General features: G+C 44.0%; 1 protein-coding gene across 1 annotated transcript; it reads right to left on the bottom strand.

The window, feature by feature from the left end:
• Positions 1-506: 506 nt before the first annotated feature.
• CENPH (centromere protein H) lies at positions 507-19512 on the bottom strand. Its single transcript, XM_072137534.1, has 9 exons — positions 19210-19512; positions 15936-15991; positions 15577-15637; positions 14297-14368; positions 6908-6964; positions 5647-5710; positions 2937-2988; positions 1645-1805; positions 507-1158 (listed from the first exon to the last, which is right to left on the bottom strand). Exons 1-9 carry the CDS (start codon positions 19368-19370, stop codon positions 1066-1068), a joined length of 777 nt encoding a protein of 258 aa, XP_071993635.1. The 5' UTR covers positions 19371-19512; the 3' UTR covers positions 507-1065.
• Positions 19513-20699: the final 1187 nt, after the last annotated feature.

Genomic DNA, 20699 nt, shown 5'->3' with positions numbered 1-20699 from the left:
ATGGGAACTGAGTTTTTTTGGTAAACAGTTGAGATTTTACATAAATTAGGGTATTGTTGAAAGTAAATTTCATATCCTACCTAAGGGGTCTTAGGAATTTACTGTTGTAAGACCAGTCATTCAAATTAACCCAGCCAAAATCAATACTTCATTAAAAACTATGATTAAAAAAAAGCGTTGCCCTTATCCTAAATGGTTCCGTTACATGACTGCAATGTTAAATCTGTTTGTAAACTTATATGCAACTCGCCTGATGTGAATCAAATGATGGTAATGGGGTTCAGTAAATGCAGTGATCACTGCAGTGTCCTGCCTCCTTGTTGCTTATTAATCTTCATGTAATGTGACCAGAGTGAGGTCATCTAAGTCCCTGTTACATTTGCAACCCCATGTATGTCTTGATCGCATGAAATCACAGCTTGTCTCCATGACCTGCTAAGAAGAGGCATGAGACATGGGGAGGTGTAGAAGGGAGGGTCTGGACGAGCAAGACACATCCCATCCTATTACAGGTAATATAACAAAGTTTATTTATGAGGATATAAGGGAAACAATCTTCAGCTTAAAGAAGGGTGTCAGTTAGTTAGTAGGGCTCAATGGGAACCTGTCACTTGCTGTATTAGTAAAAATATGGTGACCGGTTCCCTCTAACAATTTTAGGCACACCTACTGATTGAGCGATCATGGTATGGACCAGTCATTTCCCAGGGATTCTCAGATCCTAGATAACCAGTCCCTGCAGCAAATATACAGTCAGCATTTCACACACTGGAATCAGACTTCGTCACAAAGAGATGCATTTGGGTTTAAGGGAACAGCATCAATCCAGATGTCCATCTCCATGTTCTATTTCTAAACAGTACCACATATCACACAGATATCAGAATTTTTTTTTTCTTTTTACTTGTCTTACAAAATCGCATCCAAAATAAATCTGCAGCAAAGTTGCGTTACATAAGAACCTGTAAAACCAGGGCAGGATAGGGAGATAAAAAGAATTTCTAAAATGCACATAAAATAACTATACATACATAATAAAATATACATAATAAAATTCAAAACGTCTTAAGAAGAGGCCGGATTCTGGCCCAGTTTGAGCACAGTCTCCTTCAGCTTCGGATCTTCTGCCCAGTTTACAGAACTGCCGAGAATCAGTCTCTGTAGACAGAGAAAAGCATGTGACATTAAGTACAGTGTGACCTTCAACAGACCAACTTCAATGTAACTTCTACACAGGAGAAGGTTTACCACAATTTCCGACTGCCAAGCAATTTAAGCAGCATTTCAAAATTACATTTAAAGTCAGCTTTTATGCAGTCTAAGAAATTCCCATTTAATCCATATGCTAATGAGTCATCAATGCAGGGAGCACTGCTTTTCGTGCCTGGACCACTACCTTCAGCCGCATAAGCATGAGGTTCATATTGTAAGACACATTGGGCGACACTAGAAGAAGGAAATCAATGAGATGAAAATGGCAGTGCTCCAGGTCCTGAGGACATTGCCTGGGTGTACTAACTGTGCCATTTGCATATGGATTAAACTGGGAATATCTTGGAAATGGCATTATGGGCAGGAATGTTTAAAATCACAATGCATTTCTCTTAAACAATAATAAACTGAAGGAATGCATGTAACAGTTACCTGGAAAACATTCTGAATTACTGTCACAATATCAATTTCTTTTGCAATATATTTATTTATTTTTCTAATCTTCCCATCATCCATTTGGGCAAAGAAGTTGTTCTCACTTTCCTTCATGGCTCGGAGCTCTGCCAACACTTTAGTACAAGTCTCTTTAAGTTCTGTCAAAACCGGTTTGAAAAAAAAAAAAAAAAAGAAAATTAAATGTGCAGAAAATCCAATTCTACAAAACTGAAAATCACACGTACAGCATTGGCAGCAGTGTAAGGGTCTATTCAGACTTTCCAGTTAATACATGGCCTGCCAGGGTGTTTTACCTGTTCAAAATTATATTGTATACTTACTGTCTGGATATATTCTTATTAAGTTGCAACCTCATAAAGAAGGTCTAATACTGAGCTAATGTCTGCCACCATTCACACCAAACTCACCATAGATATGGAACTGAAAATTGGGGATGAGGCCAATTCTCTTTTTTTTTTCTACTTTGGTAGATTTCCTTTACATCTTATAACCAGAAGCTACAGATGGTTTCTAAACCAAGCACACTTACATTCTGGTGTGGGTCTCCTGAAACAGGATCCAGTCTTATTTTTTATTTTAATAGCTTAATTTTTGAAAAGGCAGCCTTTTAAAATTCTGCAAATGAGCCTCAGTGGCTCCTGGCTTCCTCAGACGACCCTTCTGGCTCAGTCATCTGCCAATTATTCATGCCTCCATACAGTGTTATGTCCACATCCTCCCTCCACAGCCAGAGAGCTGAACGGAGGCACAAATAATTCTACGATGTAGCCAGTAGCCCCTGAGGTTTGTTGCCAAAATTTTAAAAGGATCTTTTCTTAAAAAAAAAGATTAGAAGCAAAACAGAAGAATGGATTGTCTTTCAGGGACACGTGTCAGCATGCCAGAGTGGTTGGTTTATTCACTGCCTGTGAAGTTATTAAGTGGTTTTCCCATAAAAAGCATTCATCTCCTGTGCACAAATGTCTGAACAATTGGAGTTAACTGCCAACTCTCATTTTGGGAGCCATGACTGAAGTCTGATAAACTGCACGGCCAAAACACATTCTATGCAACAGTGATCATAGCTCATGGGACGAGCCAATACCAGAAGCTGGCAAAGCAAAAGTGAGCTTGTAATCCCGTTCCAACCATTTGTTGGGGGTCTTTGCAGTCTGCTTGGTTTTTTGCATACAGAATAAATAACTATTATATGAACATATTATACATATTTTAAGTTGTGAAGAAAAATTGTAAATAACAGAAGAAGCAGCAGCATAATGACTGCTTACCCATCCTTCTCTTCCTGACTTCAATCCATTTTGCTTCCAAAGTGATGGTCTCCTTAAAGAAAGAAAGAAAAAAAAAAAGTTTTCAACGAGTTTCAAGAGGAGACAAAAAGGATCAAAATTAAGGTGATAGCCCTGTATTTAAAAAACTGATCACCTGTCCTTCACATAATTCATTAAATTGAGATTATTGAAGTTAAAGGAAACTTGACATCATGAATACACCAGCTGAGGTATTCCTGATGGTAGATACAACAAGCCCCACACTGCCTTTAGCTAAACTTTAAACCATAACTAACTTTATCTATCCATTATGCAAATTAACCAAATTAACTTCAAAGGCTACAGGAGCATGGAGTAGCCTGGCCGAGCGCCAGGGGAGAAGGCTACTCCACAGCCCTGTACCCTCCAAAGTGGAAACTCCATCCGGGTTCAGCCGTTCACACGCATGCAGAATAACTCGGCTCACTGCCAAAAAGAAGAAGACATTGCTGTGCACATGTGGGCACGACTGAAGAGCTATGCGGGGCCACGGATGGAGGTTACACTTTGGAGAGTACAGGGGCGTGGTGTAGCCCCCAGCACTCAACCAGGTTACTCCACGCCTTAGTAGCCTCTGAAGTTAATCTGCATAAAGCATAGATAAAAGATTTTAGTTAGTGATGGTTAAAAGTTTAGCTAAAGGAAGTATAAGGTTTGTTGAAAGGTACCAATAATAATAATAATAATAATAATAATAATAATAATAATCTTTATTTATATAGCGCCATCAAATTCCGTAGCGCTTTACAAATCATAGGGGACATATACAGCTATAATACATTACAAAGAACAAACAGTCATATGGAACAATAGGAGTGAGGGTTCTGCTCACAAGAGATTACAGACTGAGGATGAGGGGGTGACACAAGAGGTTGTATAATGGTCCAGCCATTCTTTATAATGGAGCAATAAAAAATAAATTAATTAATAAAAATTTTGCTGCTTGAACCAGCCATCAGCCGCCATCTTATTTACAGGGTCCTAGGTGAAAAAGACTGCAGAGAAGCCTGGAGCTTGGTATATATCTGCTGTTTGCCGGATAACAGATGGGAGATAGGACATAGGATGGACTATTAAAGGGAGAGGTGATGTTTCATGTAGTTAGCGAGTGTGATAGGCTTGCCTAAAGAGATTGGTTTTAAGAGCACGTTTGAAGCTTTGGAGGGTGGGTATTAGTCTGAGAGTCCGGGGAAGGGAATTCCAGAGAATTGGAGCAACTCTGGAGAAGTCCTGGAGACGTGAATGAGAGGTTCGAATTAAGGTAGTGATTAATCTAATGTCACTGGCAGATCGAAGAGCACGTAAAGGGTGATAGACTGAGATGAGAGAAGAGAGATAGGGAGGTGCAGCATTATTCAGAGATTTGTGGTGGAGGGTTATTATTTTAAAGTGAATACGGAAGGAGACAGGCAACCAGTGCAGTGATTGGCACAAACTGGAGGCATCCGTGTAGCGTTTGGCCTGAAAGACGAGTCTGGCTGCTGCATTAAGAATAGAATGAAGAGGAGAGAGATTAGCGAGTGGAAGGCAAGTGCAACAATTAGCATTTTAGAAGTTTCAAATGTCAGAAACGGTCGGATTCTGTAGATGTTTCTGAGATGTAAGCAGCAAGAGCGAGCAAGAGATTGAATATATGGTGAAAAGGAGAGGTCAGAGTCCAGCACAACCCCAAGACAGCGGGCCTCGGTGCTACAGTGATCCCACAGACAGAGATGGAGAGGTCAAGGTTGGTTTGGTTAGTAGATGGTGGAAAGACAAAAAGTTCAGTCTTAGAAAGAATAAGTTTCAAGAAGAGAGAGGACATGATGCTAGAGACAGCAGAGAGACATTCACTAGTGTTCTGGATTAAGGCAGGGGTGATGTCACATACAGAAGTATATAGCTGGGTGTCATCAGCATAAAGATGATACTGGAAACCAAATCTGCTGATGGTTTATCCAATGGGGGCAGTATAGAGGGAGAAGAGGAGAGGACCTAGGACGGAGCCCCGAGGAACCCCGACACTGAGAGGAAGATGAGAAGAGAAAGATCCAGAAAAGGAGACACTGAAAGTGCGGTCAGAGAGATAGGAAGAAAACCAAGAGAGTGCAGTGTCCTTTAGGGCAATGGAGCGAAGCATCCTAAGGAGGAGCTGGTGGTCCACAGTATCGAACGCTGCCGATAGATCCAGGAGAATGAGGAGAGAATAGTCACCTTTGGATTTAGCAGTCAGGAGATCATTGGAGACTTTAGAAAGGGCAGTTTCAGTGGAATACATAGAGCGGAAACCAGATTGCAAGGGGTCAAAGAGGGAGTTAGCTGAGAGATAACGGGTTAGTCGAGAATAGACCAAGCGTTCCAGAAGTTTGGAGATGAAAGGAAGGTTAGAGACTGGTCTGTAGTTAGTAGCATTGGATGGGTCATGAATAGCTCAGCTAGTGTATTCCTGATGGTAGCACTTGTGATGAGCTGCAGCATTCTGCAATTACCACTTACACATCACAGGCCAGTCATTTCATGTCCATCCATCACATGGCCTGCATGTGGCTCAACTTTATATAAGTGAAGGCTGCAAAATCAAGCACAACTGCTCTACCATTTAGGCAGCGTGTTTGATACTATGATGTGAGTTGTAGTTTCTTAACTTCCTACTAAAGAAGAATACCCCAGCAACCCCGCAGCTTTGGCTTACCTGCTGTGACTTAAATATCTGACTGCAGAGCCCCTTACTATGCTCCATAGTGTTATAGATCAACCTAAAAAAATAAATAAATAATAAATATATAATTATTCCTCCAGCATATTCCAAAAAGTGAAATGGCATCATTTTCACTAGCCACCATAGGGTTGTCAGGATGGTTACAACTTTCTAAAGATCTTAAATAAAAAAAAAAAAAAAAAAAAAAAAAAAAAGCCTTGGAGCTTAAAAAATAAATAAAAAAAAAAAAAAAAAAAAAAAGATAAAGTTATAACATAATGTGCTTGCAAGAATTCCTGTAAATAGCCTTGGGGACTGGTCCTGTAGTTATACAGTAATGCCATACCAGCCAGATCCTGTGGCATTAAGAGAGTCTGTGCCCTAAATTAAGTAAGATCCAATCTTTTTCATACTGTTATTATTATTAAAAAAAAAATTCTAGTTTTTAATTTCTATTGTAGTATTGGTGTGTTCCCTTGCCTTTCTTTTGCGTGTTGGCTTGCCTGTGACATCTAGTGATACACAGTGAAGCAGGGTATAGCAGCCTCGACTTCAGCGGCAAGCTGACCAGATGTAAAATAATACTGAGGAAATGATCAGAGAACCTGCGGTCACTTACATGGAGAACCTACTCTGTGCTGTAATACTTTGTCACTACGGTGTTCACAATTTAAATACATAAAATATACTTTGAGGTTAAAGAGTGCATGAGGGCTGCTTCTCTATCAGTGCCAGAGAGTGGAATGGTGATAGAGAGATATATATATATATATATATATATATATATACAAGCGGTCCCCTACTTAAGGACACCCGACTTACAGACAACCCATAGTTACAGACAGACCCCTCTGACTTCTGGGGAAGCTTTCTGAATGCTTTACTATAGTCCCAGACTGCAATGATCAGCTGTAAGGTGTCTGTAATGAAGCTTTTTTGATAATCCTCGGTCCCATTGGAGCAAAAAATGTTTAAACTCCAATTGTCACTGGGCCCAAAAACTTTTTTGTCTGGATCTACAATTATAAAGTATACAGTTTCGACTTACATACAAATTCAACTTAAGAACAAACCTCCAGACCCCATCTTGTACGTAACCCGGGGACTGCCTGTATATAGATCTGTATATAGATATCTGTAAGCACTGGTTCAATTGAACAGGGGACACAGCAACTCCATTCTCAAGAGAGGATATTACATTATAGGGCACACCTTCATAGGACAACCCCTTTTAATTTCCACCAGTGACACTTACTGCGATTCTCTGTTCTTCTCCAACAACTTATTATGTATTGCGTCACATAGTTGCATCCTGCAAAAGAAAACAAAATGGTTATTAAACTGGTAATATGGAATCTTTACAAGTTAAAGGGAACCTACCACCACAAATCTACCTATAAAGGTAGATTGGGTGGTAGGTGGATCAATGGGACGTGAGGATAGCCCTTTTAAGGGCTAATCCTCACGTCCCTGCACTTTTTTAATAACTTTAATTTGGTATTTATTCAAATTTACTTATGCGGCTACCGGGGCGTGGAGTAGCCGCATATGAGATTACACGAGGCGGCTACTCCACGCCCCGGTAGCCATTTTACCCCTCCTACTCACCCATCTTCGGCGCGCAGCTCCGCGTAGCTGCGCGCCCTCGTCCGGCGATCCTGCCGTCTGCGCATGCGCAGAAGAGCAGGCCCGCGCCTGTTTCGGAGTTGTGACCGCGCAGGCGCGGGCCTGCTCTTCTGCGCATGCGCAGACGGCAGGATCGCCAAACGAGGGCGCGCAGCTACGCGGAGCTGCGCGCTGAAGATGGGTGAGTAGGAGGGGTAAAATGGCTACCGGGGCGTGGAGTAGCCGCCTCATGTAATCTCATATGCGGCTACTCCACGCCCCGGTAGCCGCATAAGTAAATTTGAATAAATACCAAATTAAAGTTATTAAAAAAGTGCAGGGACGTGAGGATTAGCCCTTAAAAGGCTATCCTCACGTCCCATTGACCCACCTACCACCCAATCTACCTTTATAGGTAGATTTGTGGTGGTAGGTGCCCTTTAAATAAAATATACAGATTAAACCTGTTTGGCCCTGTTCAAATGAATATGGCTGGCTATATTTCCAAACAGAGGGTGACCCAAGTGAAAACTTAAAGTGTAACATTTGCCTACTTTGTGCTGCTTGTCCTTTTCTTTCCAAAGTTAAGGCATTTTCTGTTCCAAAAGTGTTTGACAAAAATCTCTCACCAGAGGTCAAGTGGGCAGAGATTAATATCTGTCAGTCTATGCCCTCAAGCTGAGGCCAGTTAGCTTGCCCACAGATCCCATGATGCCTTGTGTTCTCTCTCAAAATAATTAAGCATTAAATCCATTTGGTTTCCCACAAGTAAATCCACTGAACACTGCAAAGACAGGATGTATATGGTGACACCCTTGCAGCTTCCATCACATAGAGGAGCAGGCAACATGTAATTACTGGTAGAAATCATTAGTACATGAAGTCTATAGCCTGTGCTGTGTGAGCACTAAGGGTTAATAGCTGGATAGAGCGGATACTGCCAATAACAAGGTGAGGGAAGTGTAAACAACATACGGATTCATAGGGCTTATCAGCACATGGAGAGGAGGCAGCCATTACAGCAATGAGGTAACGTGAGGGCTATTGGAAAGAAACTACTGAGTATAAGTAATAAATGGGCAAAGTTGTTTTCCATCCCAAGAGCTATTAATTCGTAAAAAATAAAAAACCTTTACAGTTACTCTTTAAACTTTAACAAGTCTTATTAAAGGCAGTCTACCACCTTCACCAAGTGTTGTGATCTCCTGGCATCATGGTATAGAAACCGGTAATTACTCACCGGTAATTGTGTTTCCTTGAACCACGACAGCACCCAACCAGAGAGAGGGATCCGCCTCCAGGGACAGGAAACCCAGACTTCAAATTCTGCGGTACGCCCCACCTCCTTCAGTGGATTACAGAGACTGTATGGGACTTAATGTTCTCGATTAATTCTGACCACCGTATCATTCAGTATCACTTTCAATGAGAGAATCTCACACCTCTGTGACACACACATAACACTGAACACCCAAGTGTGAAAAGAATTTACAAGGGAGGGAATACCCAGGGTGCTGTCGTGGTTCAAGGAAACACAATTACCGGTGAGTAATTACCGGTTTCCCCCTCTCACCACGACAGCACCCAACCAGAGAGAATAACATAGATGAGATCTTTAGGGAGGGATAACCGAAGAAAGAACCCTTCGCCCAAAGGAAAGTTCCTGTGCACCTGCTACATTTAGCCTATAGTGCCTATAGAAAGTGTGTGGAGAAGACCAGGTGGCAGCCTGACAAATCTGATTAACCGACACCTCTCTAAATTCTGCCCATGAGGAAGAAACTGCTCTAGTGGAATGGGCTTTTAGACCTTCTGGTATCGGCTGACCGGCTGCTACATAAGTGGAGCTAATGGCTTGCCTAATCCATCTAGCTATAACTACCGCTGAGGCCTTCTGCCCCCTATTCTTGCCACCAAAAAGAACAAAAAGACTATCAGATTTTCTCCAATCTTTAGTCCTATCCAAATATAGCTCAATGGCCCTTTTAACATCTAATTTGTTAAACTCCCTTTCCCTATCCGTAGAAGGGTTACTGCAGAAGGATGGGAGCCTGATCTCCTGGGATCTATGGAATCTAGAGACTACCTTTGGTAAAAAGGCCGGGTCTGTCATCAGAACTACTCTGTCATCCAAGATCTTGAGAAAAGGCGCTCTACATGATAGAGAAGATATCTCTCCAACCCTACGGGCTGAAGTGATTGCTACCAAAAATACAACTTTAATGGTCAACCATTTTAGTGAACAAGACTCCAGGGGCTCAAAGGGATCTCTTATCAGATAATTTAATACCAGAGTGAGGTCCCAGGGGGGCACCGTACATCTCCTAAAGGGGGTCATACGAGATGCCGCCTTTATGAACCGAGATATCCAGGGATGAGAGGCTAAAGGGGACTCAAACAGGGAGCTAAGGGCAGAGATCTGAACTTTAAGGGTGGCAGGTTTTAGGCCCTTATCTAATCCTGCTTGCAGGAAATCTAATATCTTAGCTATATTTGGATGAGCTAAGTCTATCTTATCTGGAGAACAAAAATCTGAGAATACTCTCCAGACCCTAAAATAGATCCTAGAGGTAACTACCTTTCTGCTCCTCTGCAGGGTTGTAATTACCTTGTCCGAGAGGCCTTTTTCCCTCAAGATGCGCCTCTCAAATTCCAGGCCGTCAGATGGAGGTTCGCAATCTGCGGGTGGAATACTGGGCCCTGGGAGAGGAGATCGTGACTCTCTGGGAGGATCCAAGGGTCTGATATCGATAGATCTCTCAGTACTGAGAACCATGCCCTCCTGGGCCAGAAGGGGGCTATAAGAATAACTCTGGCCTGGTCTTGTCGTATCTTCTTCAGAACCCTCGGGAGAATAGACAGGGGTGGAAATGCATAGGCTAGGCTGAAGTTCCACTTGATTGAGAAGGCATCCAAACTTAAGGATTGGTCTCTCGGGTCTAGGGAGCAGAAGAGCCTGACCTGTCTGTTCTTTCTTGTGGCGAATAAATCTACCTCTGGTTGACCCCAGAGTCTGGTTATCTTGGAGAACACCCTCCGATTCAGGGACCACTCTCCCTGACGTAAGAGATGACGGCTTAGGAAGTCTGCCTGCAGATTGTCCTTGCCCCTTATATGTACCGCCGATATTGATCTTAGATTGGCTTCCGCCAGGTCTAGAATCTGATGCGAGAGGTTCATTAAGGACCCGCTTCGGGTACCCCCCTGGCGATTCACGAACGCCACCGCTGTGACATTGTCCGAGGCAATCTTCAGGTCTGTCCCCCGAATCATCGGCAGAGCCCGTCTGATTGCCTGCAGGATGGCTTCTAGTTCTCTGTAATTTTAGGACTTTTTCCTGGATTCCTCGTTCCATGCCCCCTGGAACAAGAGTCCCCTGACCTGAGCTCCCCAACCCGTAGAGCTCGCATCCGTAATCATGGATAGGGGGTTCTCCTCTCTCCAAGGCCTGCCTGCCTGGAGGTTCTCTTCTCTTAGCCACCATCTCAGGGAATCCAGGATCTGTTGGGGAAGTGTAATCCTCTGGTCCAAGGAGGACTGGTCCCCCCTCCAGTTTTCCAACATGAAGAGCTGTAAGGGCCTTGCGTGATACATCGCCCAGAGCACCGCTGGAATTACCGCTGTAAAGAGACCCAGAGTCCTCATAATGTCCCTTATGGTAGGGGATGGCTGTCTGTACAGCTTTTCCACTGAGGCTACAATCTTCACCACCTTGTCCTGAGGAAGGAAAGATTTCTGCTGAGTGGAATCTAATGTGATGCCGAGAAATATCTTTGATCTGGCCGGAGTAAGGGAGGACTTCTTCAAATTTATCATCCAGCCCAGGCGATGTAGGATCTTCATCACCACCCTTATGAAGGTCTGCAACTTCTCTGCCGAACCTGCGATCAGCAGGAAGTCGTCTAGATATGGCACAAAGGTGCCCTGATATCTTCGTATGTAGGCTCCCACTTCTGATATTAGTTTTGTGAAAACTCTCGGTGCTATCGCCACTCCAAAGGGTAGAGCTCTGAATTGGAGGTGCTCTATCTTGCCCTCCATCATCACCGCCACTCTCAGGAATCTCTGACTGTCCGGATGAATAGGGACGTGGTAATATGCATCCGCTAAGTCTATGGAAGCCATAAAACAATCCTGAAAGAGCAGGTTTACGGTTGACTTTATCGATTCCATCTTGAATTTTTCCACCTGTAGGTAGCAGTTTAGTGGTCTTAAATTTATAATGGTCCGGAATGTGCCATCCGGTTTCTTTATAAGGAACAGGGTTGAATAAAATCCTGTCCCTCGATCCTGCAGTGGCACCCGCCGTAGCACCTCCTTTCCCAGTAAGGATCTTACTTCGGTCTCCAGAGCCTGTCTTTCTGCTCTTCCGGCCACTGAGGTTATCTTGAAACGCTGTGGGGGAGGGGATAGAAAAGGTAATTTTAGGCCATCTTGTATGATCCCCAAAATCCACTTGCTCCCTGAAATCTTGCTCCACTCCTCCTTGAACAGGGAGAGCCTTCCCCCCACAGGACCCCTGGCGTCATTGCTGACCGGGATGTTTACTGGAATCCTGAGGCCGGGAAAACATGAATCCCTTAGACCTCCTAGAGGGTCGCCACCCCTCTTTCTTGTCTCCGGATCTCTGAGGAGATCTAAATCGCCTTGAGGGGCGAAAAAACTTCCTCTCTTGAGGCCTTGTACTAGGAAAACCTCTCTTCCTGTCAGCTGCCTTTTCCAAGATGTTGTCTAGTGCAGACCCAAACAAGAATTCCCCCTCACAGGGAATACTACACAGATGACTTTTAGATGGAAGGTCACCTGTCCAGTTTTTCAGCCATAAGGCCCTTCTGGCAGAATTAGATAAGGCTACCGATCTTGCTGATAACCTTAAGGCGTCCACCGAGGCATCGGCTAAGAAGGCAGAGGCCTTCTGTGCAGTGGTAACCTCCGAGATAAGATGTGACCTGGATGCACCAGCCTTAATCTTCTCCTCCAGCTGGGAAAGCCAAACAAAAAGAGACCTAGAGACACATGTAGCCGCGACGTTGGGTTTGAATGCGCCCGCTGCTGCCTCCCAGGAACGCCTTAAGAAGCCATCTGCCTTCTTATCCATAGGATCTTTAAGCACACCTGAATCCTCAACTGGAAGCGCACTCTTTCTAGACACTTTAGAAACGGCAACATCTACCTTCGGCGCCTTGTCCCAAATCTCTGTCTCCTTCTCAGGAAAGGGATACTTCCGCTTCATAGCTCTAGGGATAAAAACCTTTTTGTCCGCCTTGCGCCATTCTGCCTGGATAAGGGAGGAAATATTCTCATGGATAGGAAAAACCTTTCTCTTCTTTTCTCCTAGACCCTGGAACATAACGTCTGTTACAGAGCGTTCTTCCTTTTCATCTTCTAACTCCATAGTTGATCTTACTAATTTCACCAGATGATCAATATCCTCTATAGGAAACAGGGGTCTGCCTGACCTGTCCTCCTCCTCTTCTGACTCAGATGATTCTCCCGAACTAGGGCCAGAATCTTCAAGCTGCCTGGAAGTGCCTGGGGAATTCTCTGACCTGAGGGATCTCCTTATTTCTTGCACAGAACTACGCACTTCCTGCTGGATTAGCATACGCATGGATTCAAACAAGGTTGACTGCTCTTGTGCTAACAGGCGCTGAACACACTGGTCACAGTTAGGTTTTAAATAAGAGTCAGGCAGATTATCTCCACAGATTCTACATGCATGATGCTTAGACTTTACAGTGGCTTTCCCCTTACGAGATTCTTCCCTCTAAAATAAGAATCACATAAGACATCATCAGAACCAGTTTAAAGGCATGGTAAGGCCACACTCACCAATCAGCGGACTATCCCCCTACTCAAACTTTACCGTAGCGGTGTCCACCGATTCTCTACCACCTTCGTTAGAACTCATCTTATTCAGTGGTGAGGATACAGCTCCGTTTCATCCACGACTGGAGCAACTCCTGTGGCTGGCTGTGGGTGCTAGAAACAACACACAGGACTCCTGTGTGGGATCTCCTTTTAAAATTCCCGCCTCTGACGTCATCTCCCATGTGGACGCTGGGCGGCGCGTCACTTCCGGTCCTCACCGGAAGTGGAGTCGGCGCCATTTTGGAGAAGACCACCGCGGGGAGGAAGAAGCCAGCGCTCAGCCGCCCTTCCACACACGCCTCCACTCCGGATCGGAGGCGTGCCGGAGTCCGCCCGCACCCACAGACTGCGCTGCACCTCGCAGCATTCACCTCTCCACCGCCGCCGAGTGACCACCCTCCGGTAAGCCTCGGCGGGGGACCTGTGCAGCCACCTGGGGGTACCTGGGACTCCCATTCCCCCCTTTCACCGCGACTCCTGAGCCTCACCGAGACTCACTGGATCCCCCGTCAGGGACAGGAAACCACTGAAGGAGGTGGGGCGTACCGCAGAATTTGAAGTCTGGGTTTCCTGTCCCTGGAGGCGGATCCCTCTCTCTGGTTGGGTGCTGTCGTGGTGAGAGGGGGAAATGTGATTTCCATCGCATATTTAATATTTGTGTCCATCATGCTATTACCCGGATATTCCCAGTTTAATCCGTATGCCAATGAGGCAGTTGGTGCAAACCGGGCATGTCCTCAGTACTCAGAGCAAAGCTATACCTGCCTGGACCACTTTCCTCTTCTAGTGTCGCAAGATGGAGGGGGTCAAGGCGGAAATAGAAGTGCTCCAGGTGCTAAGGTAATGCCCGGGAGCACTAACTGCTCAAGTAACAGAAGTATTTAACAGAGGAACATTTTGGAAATGGCATAATTAATAAAGGTATGTTGGAAATCACAGCTCCTTTCCCTACCACATGCTGCCAGCAGATAATGCTTAGGGGAGGTGGTGGCTCCATTTAATACCCCTGTACATACGGGATGCTAGACATCGGAGCCCAATGATCTTTATAAAGTGACAGCACATCTCAACAATATGCCATTACTTTATTTACTTAAAGGCAACTCAGTCTTCATTTTAGATCGGAATGCTTGAATGTTTTAAATTACAGAGAAAACACAAGACTTACCTTTGTAGTAACAGCGATTTGTTGTGATGTGCTACTTTCATCTTTTCGATTTCTTTTTCTAAATTTACAATTCTGTTACAAGAAAAACACAAAGAATGGATGCAACAAAAGTAATTGATAGCACACTGAACATCAAATGTATGGGATATAAAATGATCCCAAATATAAGTGAACAACGGAAATTTTGGAATTTTTTTCTTTAAATTCTGTTATTCCCATAAAACAACAACAAAGTCATTTTCCATAAATGTACTTAAGTTTTGCCAACGTCCTACATACTAATCGTGCTCCAATTACAGAGCAGGCTCAGACCTTTGTGTATCAGTCTAAAAACACAGAAAAAACTATCCCTACAATTAAGGCGGTTCAAAATATGACTTGTGGATTTCCAACACATTTTTTTAATGAGACAGTTCAAGGAGAATTCCTGCAACATCAGAAACTGTCACATCATGAAGGGGGGGGGGGGGGGGGGGAGTTAAACAGCAAAGACGACGTCTCATATGTTTCTTTCAAGGGTTCTGTGATTGTATAGAAGATTACGTGAACATAAAAACATAAAATTTTTGAGATCTTTTAAATGCAGAGATCATGGAAAGCAACAGTGTGCGGACACTGCCCAATTTATCCAACTCTGATGCACTTTTCACAGTCCTGTTGCTACTAACAACCAAGACAATTGCTGGTAAACCCCCTTAAAGGAAACCTACCATAAGGTAGATCCAATGGTAGGTTCTTGCCATAACATTAATCCCCATGGTTTTTTTAAATTAATCATTTAATGAAGTGTAACTCCTTAAAAAATGGAATCTTTATGCAAATTAGCACCGGAGGCTGGACCGTGGAATAGCCGCACAGGTGAACAGGAGTACAGGCTACTCCACAGCCCAGTAACCTGTATCAACAGCGCTTACAAGCTCCTCTTTAGCACTCGTCTGCGAAGCCGGAGTACTACGCATGCGAATCAGCTCTGGCTACAGAAACAAGATCGCGCAGCTACAGCTTCGCAGATGAGTGCACGCAGCTGTGTGCTAAGGAGGAGCTGGTAGGGGACATCCATACAGACTACAGGGGCGTGGAGTAGCCGGTAATCACTCAACATGGTGCGGCTACTCTACGAGACAGTAGCTTATGTCCCTAATTTACATAAGCATTACATTTTTAAGGGGTTACACTTTAATCATTTAATGATTAAAAAACAATAGGGATTCTACCTTATCTATTGTATCACGTGGAGTCCATTCCATAGACCTCATTAGATCTGCAGATAAAACTCTTACCCCTCAGTCATGTATTCCTTGGTGAGATTCTCTTCAGGAAAATCTTCTATTGTCATTTCTCCTGCAAAGTAAAATAAAAAAACATGAGACACAAGGAATCAGTATCCTACATAACAGATGTGTTCTTTAACCAAGTCCCAATACCGCAGTCACAGATGAGGACCCGGGAGCCCACACATCGGGATATAAGCTACATTACATCACAAACAAAGGTTTTGCAACTGTTAGCAGACGACTTGGTATCTGTCCAATAACGAAGCCTGTACGTGTGTTGATGGATTTACAATTTTACCAAGAGCAGGTCAGGTGCAGCCCCTAAAAACTATAAGTGCTTCTGTCTATGCACAAATATACTATACCTGCTCTTATCCGGTTTTCTAGCTCAAACTTCCGTCGTTTCATCTGCTCCAGCTGCCTGGGGGGAAAAAAAAAACACCTTAGGATATAATTATTCTTACACATCTTCTAGGTTGTAGATAACAAAGTGCAGCCTTCTTCCATGTGAGCTATTCCCTGTTAGACAGAAAGACAGGTAGTCGAGAAAGACAGTGTAACAGCCTATGAAGCTGTGACGCAGGGATAACTTGCCAGTCTGTGGGGGTTCCAGTGGTTGGACCCCCATGTGAACAGGGCTCCATCTCTATGGCTCTGATGGAGATAGCGGAGCTTGGCTACTTGGCTACTTCCCTCATTGTCATAGACAGTGAATGGAAGAAAAAAAAAAAAGCGTGTCAAAGTAGGTAATATATTTTATTATATCTAATTAATCCAAACTACAGAGATATGACAACACTAGAACACATTAAAAATAATGAAATAGTATGAGATGGTACAATAAGACAAACAGACCTGAGGAAGTCACCATCAGTGGTGATGAGCGTGGGGCCCTGTCCAGCCTCCAGTTTTACCCCCCCCCCCCCCCCTACAAGCACTTGGATGTGATTACAGGTAGTACTATTATTATTACACATTTGTTTGTATATATTGCAGATATTCTTCAATAGCTTATCGGATACATCTTTCTACAATGCAGAGTGTCCAGGTATGATCTTCATATATATTTAGGTCATATATTTAATGATGGCTGTTTTAGAGGCAGGTTGCATTATTGTATGCGCTGTGCTCCATTTGTCTTACTGTGGCATCTCCTACCTTTTAATTGTTTTTAACTTGTGCTAGTGTCGTTACATCTCTGTAACATGTTTGGATAAATTAGATAAAATAAAATATATGGCCTATTTTGACATATGGTGGTTTTCTCTTTTTATATATAACACTTATATAGGTCTTTAGACTGTTGATCCAGTTCATGGATCCCATAGTAAGAATTGTTGGAGAAGAATTCAACACAGCTCAACAGCAGAAGAACAATCTGTTGTCTGTATTCACCCATCATGCAATGTTACAGCTTCATGATGCTGAAGACTGCTTAGGGGGTTGAAAGGTCGCATGACGGGTGAATACAGAATTCATCTAATCTTGAGCTGTGTTGAAGTGAATGGGAGCAGCAGCTGATCTGCCCAATCCATAACCTATTAATGACTAATCCTACGGACAAATTCAAACCTCTCATTCACTTCTCCAGGACTTCTCCCGAGTTGCTCCAATTCTCTGGAATGCCCATCCCCGGACTCTCAGACTATTACCCAATCTCTGAGGTTTCAAACGTGCCCTTAAAACCAATCTCTTTAGGCAGAAATATCACACCCACTAACTGCATGAAATGTCAACTCTCCATTTACTAATCCATCCTGTGTCCTCCTCCCGTCTGTTATCCGGAAAACACCAGATATATACCAATCTTCAGGCTTCTCTGCAGTCACATTCACCTTGGACCTTGTATACAAGATGGCGGCTGATTTCTAGTTCAAGCAGCAGAATCTTTTACTGTTCCCTTATAAGGAATGGATGGACCATTATACAAGCTCTTATACCTCTTGTGTCAGCCCCCCATCCTCATAGACTGTAAGCTCTCGTGTCACCCCCTCATCTTCATAGACTAAGTTCTTGTGTCACCCCCTCATCCGCATAGACTGTAAGGTCTCGTGTCACCCCCTTATCCTCATAGACTGTAAGCTCTCGTGTCAGCCCCTCATCCTCATAGAGTGTAAGCTCTCGTGTCAGCCCCTCATCCTCATAGAGTGTAAGCTCTCGTGTCAGCCCCTCATCCTCATAGAGTGTAAGCTCTCGTGTCAGCCCCTCATCCTCATAGAGTGTAAGCTCTCGTGTCAGCCCCTCATCCTCATAGAGTGTAAGCTCTCGTGTCAGCCCCTCATCCTCATAGAGTGTAAGCTCTCGTGTCAGCCCCTCATCCTCATAGAGTGTAAGCTCTCGTGTCAGCCCCTCATCCTCATAGAGTGTAAGCTCTCGTGTCAGCCCCTCATCCTCATAGAGTGTAAGCTCTCGTGTCAGCCCCTCATCCTCATAGAGTGTAAGCTCTCGTGTCAGCCCCTCATCCTCATAGAGTGTAAGCTCTCGTGTCAGCCCCTCATCCTCATAGAGTGTAAGCTCTCGTGTCAGCCCCTCATCCTCATAGAGTGTAAGCTCTCGTGTCAGCCCCTCATCCTCATAGAGTGTAAGCTCTCGTGTCAGCCCCTCATCCTCATAGAGTGTAAGCTCTCGTGTCAGCCCCTCATCCTCATAGAGTGTAAGCTCTCGTGTCAGCCCCTCATCCTCATAGAGTGTAAGCTCTCGTGTCAGCCCCTCATCCTCATAGAGTGTAAGCTCTCGTGTCAGCCCCTCATCCTCATAGAGTGTAAGCTCTCGTGTCAGCCCCTCATCCTCATAGAGTGTAAGCTCTCGTGTCAGCCCCTCATCCTCATAGAGTGTAAGCTCTCGTGTCACCCCCTCATCCTCATAGAGTGTAAGCTCTTGTGTCACCCCTCATCCTCATAGACTGTAAGCTCTTGTGTCACCTCCTCATCCTCATAGACTGTAAGCTCTTGTGTCACCTCCTCATCCTCATAGACTGTAAGCTCTTGTGTCACCCCTATCATCCTCATAGACTGTAAGCTCTTGTGATCAGGGCCCTCACTCCTATTTTTCCATATGACGGTTTGTACTCTGTAATGTAATTTCATGTGTGTATATGTCCTCTATGATTTGTAAAGCGCTACGGAATATGATGGTGATATATAAATAAAGATTATTATTATTATAAATCGTTAAAGTGATTTTCCAGAGGTTGAAAAACATGGCCGTTTTCATGCAAAAAGCACCTCCTCTCCGGACCTGTGGGTAGTGTCTGCTATTGTAGCTAAGCATCATTCATCTCTATAGAGCTGAGCTGAGATACTGGCACAAGCCATAGTCAGGTGTCCAGTGTTTGGAAGGTAGCAGCCATGTTTTTTAACCTCCGGACATTCCCTTTAAGAGATTTTACCTGGAAACCCTCTTTGACGTGGTTGTCCAGAATTTTTACAAAAATTGGACATTAGCAGGACAGAGTATGAAGACATAGGTGAGAGAAGGGGCAGCAGGTACATTTCAGCACTGGAAGATAAGGCACAAGAGTGTCATATGCAGATGCAGTCCACTTTTTTAAAAAATTGTAGACAGCCCCTTTAAGAAGTTAGCATAGTGCCACCGGCAGTGTCCAGGGCTGCTGGAACTTGTAGTCGGGTCAGGTCTTACCTGAGCAGGAGCCGGGGGCAGGCTGGAGGCTCCGGCTTGTCATCTCCGCTTGGTATTGGCACCACTGTCGCTATTAGCTCCGCACTCTGCTGCTGAAGCGCCAGTAACGGCTCCGGCACCTCGTGTCCCCGCTCTCCCCCGGCAGCCCGTGCCCGCTCCATACCGCTCCCGGGACATTCAAATTGATTCGCGCCAACGGCGGGGCGTGGCCTCGCGCACTGTACACGCAAGATGGAAAATTACGTCACGGTCACATGACCACGATGTAACTAAATAAATAAAACTTTATCTGATTGGCCGGCTCGCTACTTTTTAGTCATATGACGAGCAAATGAGCGGCCTATTGCTTGTAAAAAAGGGAAGTAAAAGCAGTGGAAGGGGCGTGGCTATAGTCACGTGAACGAGTCCCTGAGATTGTTTTTTTTTTTTTGCAGCAACTTTATTAGACGTTAGATAGAAAGCAGAATGAACAATTGCAGGATTTTACCGGCAGCATCTCCAGGTCGTTTCCCAGCGGTCTGCGCGGCCTCACTGATGCATAACACACTAAGCTATCACATGGTTTACAACATAGCATGAAAACACCAGAAAAGTTACATTTATTTTTTATAAAATTGAACCTGTTAACCCTTTAATAACTGAAAAGGTTTTTAGGGCACCTCCTTAAAAATATTTGTGATTTTTTTATGTGACACATAAGGCTAGTTAAAAGTTAACAAATGTTAAGTTGTTTTCTCTTCATTTTTAATTTTTTTTTTTGTAGGAAAAAAGGCTTTTTCTGGAATGTAAAGTACATTTTTTAAATTTGTATATTAACTCAAAGGGGGGCATTTACTTACCTGGCCACAGAAGTGCCCGAGTGTCCGACGATCATGAACTCCTGCTCGATTCACAAAAATCGTGCACCCGTTATCCTGCATTGCTTGGATTGCGACACAATTTTTAAGTTAAATCCCGCGGTTTGTCAGAATGCGTCCGATCGAACGCAATTGCGCCAAAATTTTATCACGTGCTACACAATGCCCTTCTAAATCCCTGTCCCGGGGGCGCGATACCCGAAAACTCGAAAAACCTGACAGAAATGCAGCCGCGGGACCCTTAGTAAAAAATGTCCAGTATGAATTAATTCCATAGTGCGTGATGTTTTTCTTTTCCATTCTAACAGTTTTATTGAATAACAAACTGGGATAAAGTTAAAATAATAGCATGACAGTAGTACGACAACAATACAGCACCTTTTTTTTAAATTTTTTTCGATTTTTCTTACAAGTTTTTCCTTGTAACTATTTATAGAAGCCCCATTTACAGGGAGAAATGTCCCCTGGGAGGTGTGGATCTGATGTCTGACCAGAACAGTCGGTGGTTACAGTAGTGTCGGCATCTCGCTATGCAGTGAGGAATGGCGGTGGCAGAAGCATTAATACACCGCTTCTGCCTTCTCTCTAAGAGACCGGGTGCCCAAACTAGAACCAAACCCCACTTATTTATTG

This window comes from Engystomops pustulosus, chromosome 1 (genome assembly GCF_040894005.1).
Source record: "Engystomops pustulosus chromosome 1, aEngPut4.maternal, whole genome shotgun sequence".
Taxonomy (NCBI): Eukaryota; Metazoa; Chordata; class Amphibia; order Anura; family Leptodactylidae; genus Engystomops; species Engystomops pustulosus.
Note: the sequence above shows the minus strand (reverse complement) of the source record. Positions and strands in the feature narration are given on the sequence as shown.